The sequence below is a fragment of the Xenopus laevis genome, chromosome 6L (genome assembly GCF_017654675.1).
Source record: "Xenopus laevis strain J_2021 chromosome 6L, Xenopus_laevis_v10.1, whole genome shotgun sequence".
Taxonomy (NCBI): Eukaryota; Metazoa; Chordata; class Amphibia; order Anura; family Pipidae; genus Xenopus; species Xenopus laevis.
In genome coordinates, this window is record NC_054381.1 from 74512753 (window position 1) to 74526989 (window position 14237).

A 14237-nucleotide genomic window follows, 5' to 3' on the forward strand; every position below is an offset into this window, starting at 1 on the left:
CAGCCATGGCACGCCTTGCTGACATTCAGCAGCGCTACAACATGCCAGTCAGGCGTTTGATTTCTGACAGCCAGACTCGCTGGAATTCAACGCTCCTTATGTTGGAACGTCTGCTGCAACAACAAAGGGCCGTCAACGAGTACCTTTTTGAACTGGGTGGTAGGACTGGATCTGCACAGCTGGGGATTTTTTTCCCTCGTTACTGGGTGCTTATGCGCGATGCCTGCAGGCTCATGCGACCTTTTGAAGAGGTGACAAATATGGTCAGTCGCACCGAAGGCACCATCAGCGACCTAATACCCTTCGCTTTATTCCTGGAGCGTGCCGTGCGACGAGTGACAGATGAGGCTGTAGACCAGCGTGACGAGGAGCTGGAAGCGCACGATTTCTGGTCGGAATCACCAGAACGAACCCAGGCACCTGCTGCAACGCAGGGAGAGGTGCCAGAAGTGGAGTCAGAGGAGGAAGGTGGCTTTGTGGAGGAGGAGGAGGAGGACCAACAGGAGCAGGCTTCCCAGGGGGCTAGTGGTGACCTTTTGGGGACCCCTGGTCTTGTACGTGGCTGGGGGGAGGAGACCGTGGATGATGCAGTCCTTGATAATGAGGAAGCGGAGATGGATAGCTCTGCATCCAACCTTGTGAGAATGGGGTCTTTCATGCTGTCATGCCTGTTGAAGGACCCCCGTATCAAGAGGCTTAAGGAGAAGGACCTGTACTGGGTCGCAACGCTACTAGACCCTCGGTACAAGCATAAAGTGTCAGAAATGTTACCAACATACCACAAGTCCGAAAAGATGCGGCATTTACAAACCAGCCTGCAAAACATGTTGTACAATGCTTTTAAGGGTGATGTCACTTCAGGAACTCATCAACATTCCAGGGGCAGAGGTGCCAGTAATCCTGCCACGAGCACACCTGCAAGGACAAAGCCCTTTGGCCAGTCTGTAACGTCAGACATGCAAATGTTTTTCTGTCCAAGGCAGCGCCACAACCCTTCTGGATCCACCCTCAAAGAACGCCTCGACCGGCAGGTAGCGGACTACCTGGCATTAACTGCAGATATCGACACTCTGAGGAGCGATGAACCCCTGGACTACTGGGTGCGCAGGCTTGATCTGTGGCCAGAGCTGTCACAATTTGCCATGAACCTCTTGTCTTGCCCAGCCTCAAGTGTGCTCTCAGAAAGGACCTTCAGTGCAGCAGGAGGGATTGTAACTGAGAAGAGAACTCGCCTAGGTCACAAAAGTGTCGATTACCTGACCTTTATTAAAATGAATGAGGGGTGGATCTCGGAGGGTTACTGCACGCCGGAAGACTTGTTCTGACTTCTATGCAGCTGTCCTTCTGTTCAAGCCTCATGACTCCACACACAGCTGTCCTTTAGCGTCCTCCTCCTCCCTCCGCCACCGTTACAAACTAGGGTGCAAACCCTACTGGTTTAATTTTTTCTGGCCTCTGTGCTTCAGTGGCTGCAACCAAAAAAACTGGGCAAACAATGTCTACAAGGTCAACGTATGGCAAAAAATGACTATTTTCAGCATTTATATGGCATATTTTTTCTGGCAACTGTGCTTCAGTGGCTGCGTCCAAAAAAATGCATATTTTCTGCATTTATATGGCATAATTTTTCTGGCCTCTGTGCTTCAGTGGCTGCAACCAAAAAAATGCATATTTTCAGCATTTATATGGCATAATTTTTCTGGCCTCTGTGCTTCAGTGGCTGCAACCAAAAAAATTTATATTTTCAGCATTTATATGGCATAATTTTTCTGGCCTCTGTGCTTCAGTGGCTGCAACCAAAAAAATGCATATTTTCAGCATTTATATGGCATAATTTTTCTGGCCTCTGTGCTTCAGTGGCTGCAACCAAAAAAATGCATATTTTCAGCATTTATATGGCATAATTTTTCTGGCAACTGTGCTTCAGTGGCTGCGACCAAAAAAATGACTATTTTCAGCATTTATATGGCATATTTTTTCTGGCCTCTGTGCTTCAGTGGCTGCGGCCAAAAAAACTGGGCAAACAATGCCTACAAGGTCAACGACGTTGACCTTGTAGGCATTGTTTGCCCAGTTTTTTTGGCCGCAGCCACTGAAGCACAGAGGCCAGAAAAAATATGCCATATAAATGCTGAAAATAGTCATTTTTTGCCATACGTTGACTCAACGTATATGGCAAAAAATGACTATTTTCAGCATTTATATGGCATATTTTTTCTGGCAACTGTGCTTCAGTGGCTGCGACCAAAAAAACTGGGCAAACAATGCCTACAAGGTCAACGTATGGCAAAAAATGACTATTTTCAGCATTTATATGGCATATTTTTTCTGGCAACTGTGCTTCAGTGGCTGCAACCAAAAAAACTGGGCAAACAATGTCTACAAGGTCAACGTATGGCGAAAAATGACTATTTTCAGCATTTATATGGCATATTTTTTCTGGCAACTGTGCTTCAGTGGCTGCGTCCAAAAAAACTGGGCAAACAATGCCTACAAGGTCAACGTATGGCAGTTGTTTAAAGAGAACAGTAGATTACTAGCCAGCAAAGCTACCTAAGCTAAAATGTCCCTCAAATCCCTGCAGACTTCTGTCCCTCCAATACAGAGCAGTATCAAGCAGATTACTAGCCAGCAAACTTACTATCATCTGTCCCTGAAATCACTAACAGCTCTCCCCCTACACTATCTCTTCCAAGCACACACAGGCAGATTTTTCAGATACATTTTTGCCCTTGATCCCCCTCTGGCATGCCACTGTCCAGGTCGTTGCACCCTTTAAACAACTTTAAAATCATTTTTCTGGCCAGAAATTTTTTTTTTAGATGTTAAAGTTCGCCTTCCCATTGAAGTCTATGGGGTTCGCGAACCGTTCGCGAACCGCTCGCGTTTTTGCGCAAGTTCGCGAATATGTTCGCGAACTTTTTTTCCGACGTTCGCTACATCCCTACTGGTTTATACCATTTTAGATAAAATCTTGGGGGGGTTTGTTTTAAAATAATTTTTTATAGTGATCTGGGTGCTTCTCTTAGCCCAGATTAAGGAGATTCCTTATCTGAATTCTTGTTTTACTGTTTTCACTATAAGTGCTCAGGAATCTGTGTGTTTTTTTAGAAAAGATAGCTTCTCAATCCAGTTAGTTAAAATAGAATTGAGACCACAGTTCCAGAAGCACTGACTTCTCCTTCTTTGTGGGGTCCCGCAGTTAGTAAAACAATCAGCTAGAAAATACGGGACTTCTCCACCCTTCTACCAATTTCCTTTTCCTACCTTTTCTTGGAATCAGGGATATTAACAATTGCACTTTAATTAATTCATAAGTGAATTGATCACAATCTGGTGGCACTTTATCACCCTTATTGGTGTTTTAGTTGGTTTTTAGTATTCCAATAACCAATTAATGTTAAATGAAATGTTCATGAGTTAGAAATTATAAGCATATCCAATATTTAAAAGAAAAATCAATTGTGTCTTAGTTTTAGTCTATTTAATGCTATTTAATTGAGGTCAAGCACTAGCACTTTGTGGGACGAATCATCAAGGGGGAACCAATAGATATAGAATCACGAGATTAAATGGTTTAATTGAAATCCAATTACATAGTGACAATATATAACTTTTTGTGTATTTTTTCTGATCAAAAAGACAGGGATACTTTCTTTCTTTTCTCCTATACATTTTTAAAGACCCTTAATTAATATTCTTTTGATGTGCAATTTTTAAATAGAATATGATATATAAATATTGTTCTTCAAAATAATGCTAATTAAGGGTCTTTAAAAGCATACATTTAATTGCGAAATTGTTTGGATGACTGCAGAACAAAACTCATTAGGGAAGTAGATCATATTGGTTATCTTTTAATAATCTGCCTTTTTTCTTGAAAATAAATCATATGTACATATATAATTGTAACTTTTCAAAATAGTAATAAGAACATAAAATACCAGTGTTCTATTTAAACAGGTTTAATGATAGAAGACCTTCTGAACAGCCACATATCATTCTTTACAACAAAGCTATCCATACAGAATGGAAATATTATTTAAAAATAAAACATTTAAATGGTTAAATTGTTCCACAGTTTGCCAAGTTTCACAGCTTGGTTAAAAAGATTGCTCAAAAATCTCCACCTTTGTGATCTTTTATTAATAGTGAGAAATACGTGTTCAACTCCACTTTTGTCCTAACTGACTTTGGGGGCAGATTTATTAAAATGTGAGTTTAAAGCTTAATAAATAAAAATTCACCCGTGTTTTTTTCATCCCTATGGGATTTGTAGAACCATATTTATCAAATGGTGAGTTCTAACTTTCACCCATTGATAAATATAATTCTAAAAATTCCCATAGGAATGAATAGATGGGTGAGTTTTTGTTATTAAGCTTTAAACTCACATTTTAATAATTCTGCCCCTAGGTATGTGCCATTCTATACACAGTAAACAGCTGCTAGACATTCTATACAAAGTAAACAACTGCTAACATGCTAAAATTGTCAGTAAATTTTAACTAATGGGCAGATTTATTATATAGTAAAAAACAGCGGGATAATTCACCACACATCAGCAGGCTTCACCATTTCTTCACTTTCACGAAAACCACAAATGCCATGGAATTTATTAAAAGATCCAAATATAAAAAGTACAAAAGAATTACCTTAAAAAAAGAATACCTCGAAAATGTCTAAAAATTTCAGTTTTTTAAAATAATTTCTAGTGAAAAATAATATGAAAACCTCTAAAATTCTGAATTGATGATTAAAAATGGTCCAATAGGATCAGTGCAGTGCCCATTGAACTATTGTATTTGAGGTTTTTGTGGTTTTTACACTTAATCAAGCTTTTAAAAAAAATGAAAAACCACAACTTTTTAGAGATTCGTGGAAAAAATAGATACAGTTTTTTAGTATGTAAACGAAACAATCGGCACCTTAGAGTTTTAATGAAATATAGAAAGTCAAGAATTTTTAGAGATTCATGAAAAAAAATGACATTTCAATGTTAGTAAATAGGCTCCTTAGGGACTGATTTACTAAAACTCAAATTCATCTAATTTTGTAATGAAAACAAAGTTGACCAAACTCCTTTCCATGAATTGAACTCATTTATCAATCATTTTTCTTGAAAAAATCTGAGACAAAATTGAGTGTCAATTCTAATTGTACGATTGATGCTCCAAAACGACAATTTTATCGAATTTTTTACCATGAAAACTCGACTTTTTTGAATTATCGGACAAAAACCCCAACTTTTTCAGATTACCCAGTACAGCTCACATCTGCCATTGACTTCAGGGACATCGGCCACCGTATTTTGGATTTGGATTTTTAGCAGCTTTGGGGTATGCTGAATCTCTAATTGGAGGTTTTTTTCCCATGAAAAAATTAGTTTCCCCCCTAAAAAACCTCAATCAGAAAAAAATGAGGTTTAATAAATAGGCCCCTAAATGTATCCTCTTCAGCCTTTAATTATTTGGTCAGAAGCAGTGTAGCAGAACCCCAGGTTCAGCCTTAAGTTTTAATGAAACTATTTAGTGAGATAATATGTATTCTGGAACTAGAAGACATTACATTAAGTACGTTTTAAAATGTATCTATTCAGTATTTTACTTTTTAAAACTATATAGTATAGCTACAAAAATGTAAGTAACCATTTAACTTGAGGAGCTATATCATAGCAGCCTCGTAAAATATATTATTTATTCAAAAGCTGAATTTTTGTCATATTTTTGTCATGCATTTCATTAAGGCTTATTGCCATTTTTTAAAAAAATAAACAGGCATGCTTTTCAGGGACGAGAACTTGTGGTCAAGGAACAGTTTTTTGCTTAGTAACTATGTTTAAAAAATTTTTTATCCTGCACAGGCTATTTAGCGAGTTTTATTTTTACACTAAACAGTTCACCTAACTGAATAAGCCTAGTGATGCTGACATACATAATGAACACAAAAGCAAAGTTTTCACCCGGTCCATCAATCCATAGTATATTCAGATGTTTTGTTGATAGCAACTTTTACCAGATTACCTCTATAATTTTTACACATTTTTTATATCCATTAGTCTTAAACCTTAAATACAACTTTACCCAACCTAATTATTGAGTAACATCATAATCTTAGGACAGTTATTGGCCCATTAGCTTTTATAAACAAAATCTCATTGGCACATTAAATACAATCTGTTGTAATTATACTACATTTTTCTATTATCATAATTTATACCTCTTAACCCAGTATTTTTAGGGGCCCATTTACTAAGGGTCGAAGTGAATTTTCGAATTCAAAAACGTTGAATTTCCGAAGTAATTTTTGGGTACTTCGACCATCGAATAGGCCAAAGTTCAGTTGGAATTGAAAAAATTTTGACTTCAAAAATCGAAGTACTGTCTCTTTAAAAAATGTTGACTTCGCCACTTGGCCACCTTAAACCTGCCGAATTGCTGTTTAGCCTATGGGGGACCTCCTATGACCTTTCTGAGTGTTTGGCTAAGTTTTGAGTAGTCACAGTATTTTTTTTGTAAAATCGTTCGATCGAACGAAAAAATACTTTGACTATCAAAGTATCAAATGCGATGGTCAAATTTCGAAATTTTTTAACTTCGAAATTCGATCCTTAGTAAATGTGTGCCTTAAAGTGATACTGACACTAAAAAACGACTTTTTAAAATATGAATGTACATTAAGGGGCCGATTCACTAACTTCGAGTGAAGGATTCGAAGTAAAAAAACTTCGAATTTCGAAGTGTTTTTTGGGCTACTTCGACCATCGAATGGGCTACTACGACCTTCGACTACGACTTCGAAACGAACTATTCGAACTAAAAATTGTTCGACCATTCGATAGTCGAAGTACTGTCTCTTTAAGAAAAAACTTCGACCCCACAGTTCGCCATCTAAAAGCTACCGAACTCAATGTTAGCTTATGGGGAAGGTCCCCATAGGCTTGGCTAACTTTTTTTGATCGAAGGATATTCCTTCGATCGTTGGATTAAAATCCTTCGAATCGTTCGATTCAAGGGATTTTATCGTTCGATCGAAGGAATAATCCTTCGATCGCACTATTTGCGCTAAAATCCTTCGACTTCGATATTCGAAGTCGAAGGATTTTAATTCCCAGTCGAATATCGAGGGTTAATTAACCCTCGATATTCGACCCTTTGTGAATCGGCCCCCAAAAGTTACCTGTAGGTCATGTTGATTGTTTTTTGCTGAGAGGTTTATTTTTACAAGTAATTGTTAGTTGAAGTTCCTAAACCTGACTGTTTTGCCAGCCTGACTGTCCCATCTTAGCCTGTCAGTTAGATTTTCTAATGCTAACGGACTTCTGCTGCACAAATATGGCAGCCCCCTCATACTGGAACATGGGACATCAGACAGGTAATGTAAAAGCATTGTGCAAATACTTTATGGCATTAGTTATATGTAGCTTTTAAAGGCAATATTATGATAGATGTAAAAAAGTTTAATTTCTGGTGTCAGTATCACTTTAATCTTTACTGTCACAGTTCTTCGTGTCATGGTGTAGAGTTTAATCACATTGTTTAAAAAAAAACTAAGAATTAGGGAGTATTCTGAGGAAATAAATATAATAAAAATAATACTGTATTGGAGTAAAAGTATTTTTCTATAGAAAAAGCTTCAATAAGTATGTCCTCCCCTATTCAAATCTCATTTAATCAGTTACTTTTGGATGCAGCCAGTATTGCAATGCTAATTTTTGGGGTGGGATCTCTCACTTCTATGTATGTACTGTATGTATGTATGTATTCATAATATCATAAAACCACAGGTCGCCGCATTCCTCCACTACATTAAACCAAATTACAAACCTTAGAATAGTGAACAATAATGTGATAAACATAAAATGCACAAAAAGCATAAAATATATATATCCTACCTTTTTGTATAGACTTCTGAGGTCTCTATACTGCCACATACTGTTTAGGACCTGAGATGCTGCCTTTACTACTTTTGGTGAATGCCTGTAAATATGGTAAAATCAAAACAGATTATTACACATGAAAGATTAGCACAGGACACATTTGGTTGAAAAGTGGGTTAATTTAAGTCCACGCATGTCAAAATATTATACAACACAGACCAGAGGTAGACTATCTTGTTTTTTTAATCAAACTGATGAATCATTTATCTGTAATTTGTATTAAAAAAAATAAAATCGAAATAAACAAGCTGATGTTAAAAAGAGGCAGACATGTTTTCCCTTGTGGAGTGCTTTAATACTGACCATTACTCTCCATGCAAACTACATATACAGAACACTGAATTGACCGAAACATTGAACTTTGCATGTGATTAAATAAATATTTTTTTTTTTATTTATTTGCCAAAGACACATGAATCCAGAACTTATTGGCTTATTTTTCTACATTGTTAGGAGTGCACCTCTGTGTTGTGTGTATGTGTATATATATATATATATATATATATATATGAATTTGTTTGCTGTATTCATTTAGTAAAAACATATTTCTCAGAACATTTTCTTGCACATTTCATTTGGACTTTAAATGGAAAAGAGTTTGAAGAGAATTTACTTAGAAAAGGCTGTGTGTTTGGTCGCCATATTAAATTTTGTTGATGCAATTTAAAGTGAGATTTATCTTCTTGACCCTTTCATATTGCAATTGTTTGCATACCTAGATAATTGGTTTCCAGTTCCCTTTTACTTACTCCAAATCAATCAATATTTCATATATTTTATGTGCACAGAAGAGAAAGAAAACAAAACGTTATGTTTATAATAAAACACTTTCTGGTATCTATGGCTAAATTCCATCATTATCTACACACTGAGATGTTTGTCCTACCTAGATCCTATGAGAGTGTGGTAAATGAACGTAGGTGGAAAAGACATACAGTATATTTGGCTTTATACATTTAAAAGAACAACAACAAAAAAAGCTGAACAAAATGATGATGGATCACATTTACATACTTGTCCCCTTTACTCTTTGAAATGCCAACCAACTTTTCAATGCCCCCTGCATCCCGTAAGGCTTTGGCATTTTCCATGTTCTTCGTAATAACTTCATGCAGGGTACAGCAGATGGCAGTAACAGTGTCATCAGACATGGCCTTGCTTGCGGAGTTGTTGCTGTTATTCCCCCCAGGAAGACGGTGCACCAAGTCCCTCATGGCATATTTACCTGTTTCATAAAATATTATAATTTTAAATAAAATTTTGACCATTTAATGTAAGTGAATTTGTTTTCATACAAATGGACATTATTTGATTATTTCCAATAAAAATATCTAAATAATTAATCAGAATTACAAATTTTTCATAATGTTTCTAAATTTTTCACCCAAAAACTCCGATTTCTTATGTTTTTTGCTCGAAACCTCAAAAAACTTCAGGGTATTGCACGAAACCCAGCGCACATCAAAAAATCATTGGACTTCTCCCATTGACTTATATACAACCTCGACAGGTCTGAGATGCTTGATTTTCTGATACTGACTTTTCCATCCTCAGGGTTTAATAAATTCCAAAAAATTTGTGATTTTTTAAAAGTCAGATTTTATATAAATAAAATCACACATTTTTTGGTGATTTTTGCATTCAGAGTTTAATAAATAATAACCCCCTTAGTATTATAATGATATAGAGAAAATTTTCCGTTATCCGCTCAGCAGGTCTCCAATTTGGTATTTTAGCACCTATCTAGTTGCTAGGACCATATTTACCCAAGCAACCAGGCAGTGGTTTAAACGAGAGATGAGAATATGAATAGGAGAGGACCTGCATATTCATTTGCAAGTCTATGAGGGATTTAATATATTTTTTGTTTAGTAACAAATCAAGAAATTATCGGCTCTGGCTTTGCCCATCTATTAATACTTTCTGTCTAAAAATCTATTATTATTGGGAATCACTGATAGATCAAAAATTTGCACCAGGTATAGAACAGGCACTTTTTAGTAAATTGGAAGAAACTATAACCAAAACAAGCCTTTAACCAAAACAAACAGAATCATGGTGAAGACACTAGCAGCAGCAACCAGATAGGCTATTTTATAAAAATGGCAGCACGATCAATAAATACATTTTATTTTCATATAGACTGGATAGAAACAAAAGTAGATAAAGAAATTTGGACTGATACATTCTTTAAACTTCCATGAGTATCAGATGTGATGGTAATCAGATTTCAAGATTTCCTGTTACCCTATTTGGCCCTAATGTCCTTAATAGTCAATTGTTATAGCAATAAAGCCCATGTACATTTTTATTACCTGGGCATTTCAACCATTTCATCCTACATCTTGATAAACAATTGTCATGAAGTTTGTTCTCTTTTAGAAATGGAATAAATATAAACACATTACATTTTAGAAAAATGGTAAAAACAGAAGGCAATTGATCTTAAACCAATACATTTTCGTATAATTGATAATATTTAGAGATGCCACAAATCCAGAATTCGGTTTGGGATTCATCCAGGATTCGTCCTTTTTCAGCAGAATTTGGATTTGGCCAAATCCTCGTGCCTGGCCAAAACGAATCCTAACTTGTGTAATCAAATTAGGGGCAGGAAGGGAAATCACATAACTTTTTGTCAAAAAACAAGGAAGTAAAAAATATTAATTCCACTTTTTTCTTTCCCATCCCTAATTTGGATATGCAAGTTAGGATTTGGATTTGGTTCAGTATTTGGCCAAATCTTTTATAAAGGATTCAGGGATTCGGCAGAATACTAAATAGTGGATTCGGTGCATCCCTATAATATAAGCAGGGGTGCTGCACCAATGAGGCATGTGGAGAAACTCACCTCAGACAGAAGCACCCCACATGTTAAAAAGGAGTGGAAGAAACTCGCTCCTGGTAACTTTAGGAGCTGAATTTCTCATTTACAAATTGCACTCTCTGCACTAGTGATGTGTACTTCTTTCGGAGCTCCTCCAGTGCTGTAAAAGTGAATGTGGGGGGAGGGGATGCTAGCAGGAAAGCTGCCCTTGAAATTAGTATGTTGGAAACTGGTATTGCATTGTAGATGGCATTCTCTAGTAAATGGCAAATGCAAAATTCAAAGCTATTTGCGTTATTTGAACAGTTGTCTGTATTTCGTAGGCTAAGATCTATAGGAACTGTGTGAAACTGGACCAGTGTTGTCAGCCCTGGAAATAGAGCATAGTAGATTTTGCCCTTATATATATATATGACACAGCCAATTACATGGAGCCTACTTGCAATGTTACCTAGATACTCTGCACAAAATGGGGATAATTTTATTATTAATTTTCATGTTTTCTAAAATACATAATGCATTATTACATATGCACCATAAATATACTATATACATATTTTTATTCTTGTTTAACGAAAATATAAAGATGTATTTTGAAAAGGCAGAAATGATTATTTACAATTCTGTAAAATTACATGCAGCAATATGAAAACTACACAAAGGCAACTTGCTCTCCATATCTTTACAGGCTATACAACACAGCTTGATCATTAGAAGGATAAACATGCAGGACTGAATTAAATGTCAGCCTGCTTTGAGTGAATTTACTTTTCTCTGTGTGTACAGATGTAGCACCATATTCTTAATGCTCCAACAGGTGCATTTGGTATTAAGAAAGCATTAGGGAGCAGAGATGTGCTATTTTACAATTGTACAATTGTACAGTTTTAATGATCCAGCAGGTTTAATTTTCTTTGCTGTGTGCACTCATTATACACAAGGTATATGAAAATGATTAGAACTGGTTATTATAAAAATACAGACTTTAATAGTGTGTCCATATAGATAGAAGAAAAAATGGACAAACAAACAGATAGACAGACAGACAGACAGACAGAGATAGATAGATAGATAGATAGATAGACTCAGAATTAAAATAAAATGTTTGTTTCCTTCATGGAGAAAAAAAAACATACTGCAGGTTTAAATAAATAAATAAAGTAAAAAATATATACAGTGCCTACAAGATCAGGTACAGAGGGTGGTTGTTAATGGTAAATTCTCTACTCGGAATAAGGTTCTAAGTGGGGTCCCTCAGGGCTCAGTATTGGGTCCACTTTTATTTAACTTTTTTCATTAATGACTTAGGGGAGGGTATTGTAAGTAATATATCAGTGTTTGCAGATGACACAAAACTATCCATCCCAATTAATTCCATCCAGGATGCAGCATCCATGCAACAGGATCTTGACAAACTGGCAATCTTGGCAGCTAAGTGGTAGATGAGATTCAATGTTGATAAATGTGAAATCATGCACCTGAGATGTGAAAATATCCAAGCCACTTATACCCTTAATAGAGCAGCACTAGGCAAATCCATAATGGAAAAGTACCATGTCTTGAGCTTTATTAAAAGGGGCATGGATTCGCAGAATGAAGGGGTTATTCTTCCACTGTACAGAGCACTGGTAAGGCCCCATCTAGAATATGTCATACAATTTTGGTCACCAGCGCTCGAACAGGACATTATTGAATTAGAGAGGGTGCAGAGAAGGGCAACTAAGCTGGTAAAAGGTATGGAAATCTTAGCTGTGAGGAAAGACTGGACAAGTTGGAGTTGTGCTGGAGAAGAGGGACATAAGGGGTGATATGCTAACTATGTATAAATATATAAGTGGATCATATAATAATAATCTCTGTAATGCTTTATTTACCAGTAGGTCAAGCAAGTGAGGGAATAAAGGGTTATGGAAGATAGCTCATAGTACAAGTTGATCCAGGGACTAGTCCGATTGCCATCTTGGAGTCAGGAAGGCATTTTCCCCTCTGAGGCACACACCCACACATATTTCCACACATTATACTGTATATCTTATACAACTTTCTGTATGTCATAAATGATTGAATATAGAGTAAAATGTATGGATCACATGTAAATTATGTTAAACAGACAAGACCATACTGCTGCACCTACAGTATTTATTCCCACACTATATGGGAAAATATTTAACAGAGGGTTCCCCATAGATTTACATACAAATTTCTCATATCAATCACAAAATGAAGTGTGCTGCCATACATTTCATTTTCACCAAAGAGTGGTGAAATTGAACTAAATACAATAGTAAGAGATGCTAGGCAAGAATAACTTTTGACTGTTTCTGTTCCTGTAATGGAGTTCCGCATCTACCTCAGTAAATAAATACAGTTTCCAATAGTGATTAGGTACTGTATGTTACTAATTAACTGCCAGATTAACTTTATTTTTCTAACAAACTGGAAATGTATTTTCCAGATGATAAAAAAGCAGTAATATGCAAATCAGCACTTAAAGCAGTATTGCAATATGATACTCCCTTCTACTTGGTGTTTATTATTTTGATACCTGCAAAAGCCCTTGAGCCCGTTGTGACCAAAAAATGCAATTATAACAGACTGTACTCAATTATAATGTCACTCCATTAAAGTAAATTTTACCCAAAATAGCAATTCTGTCATCTGTGCAATATGTGAACAACATTGCTGATTTCTTCAAGTGTTTTTCAATATTAGACAGAACTTATCTAAATACCCATCACTGCTGCATATGCCCTGACCATTTTTTCTCTTCTGCTTAAAATGTCTTCCTAATTTACTTCCTGTCCTGCCTTTCCAGTGCTTGAATTGGAGTGAACAAGTGGAGGGAGAGTGTGGCATGCCTCTCTCACAATTATAAGCTATCCCACTGTTATAATAAGCCTCACCCACCAATACTTTCTGGTTTCATCCATTTTAAAGCAACTCCATTTAGCTATTTCCATTTTGGTATTTCCTTCTAATAAACAGTGTGATACAGTTTTAAAATTATGCATATATTTACCTAAGTATGGTGCCTGTAAGGCCCCAAAAATTAAAATTGTGCATATAACTTTTGTTGGCTGCCAATTCTGCTTCTATAAGCACAGAATTATGCCTGTGGATTGTGTATCACAACACAGCACATCTACAGCATATTCTATTTTGCAACTCATTATTTAATATACTGTATATCATTCTCTCTTCTCTAATTTTCTCCCAGCAATCTCCTTTTATCTTTTCTTTATTCTTTAAACTTTTTAACCTCTTAATTTGAATCCAGAAGTGGCTAAACACAACAGAAAACTCCAGTATTACAATAAAAAAAGTTCCAGGATTCAAAACTCATGTATCCTCCCTGTAGGGAGTCTATTTCACAAAAATAAATAAGTGGAAGGATGGCCCATCTTTTCTTGCTACCTCCTCAATATTTCTGCACCATCTCACTCTTATCTCCAGCAGTTCTAAAATGTGCCA

General features: G+C 36.2%; 1 protein-coding gene across 10 annotated transcripts in view; it reads right to left on the minus strand.

The window, feature by feature from the left end:
* Positions 1-14237, minus strand: part of LOC108718510 (catenin delta-2) — a 757810-nt gene that overhangs the window by 49904 nt on the left and 693669 nt on the right. For all 10 annotated transcript variants that reach the window (XM_041566188.1, XM_041566184.1, XM_041566181.1 and 7 more), the window contains 2 exons: positions 8954-9164; positions 7895-7979 (listed from right to left, as the gene is read on the minus strand). In XM_041566188.1, the coding sequence (XP_041422122.1) occupies positions 7895-7979; positions 8954-9164 (296 nt within the window). The remainder of the gene's footprint in view (positions 1-7894; positions 7980-8953; positions 9165-14237) is intronic.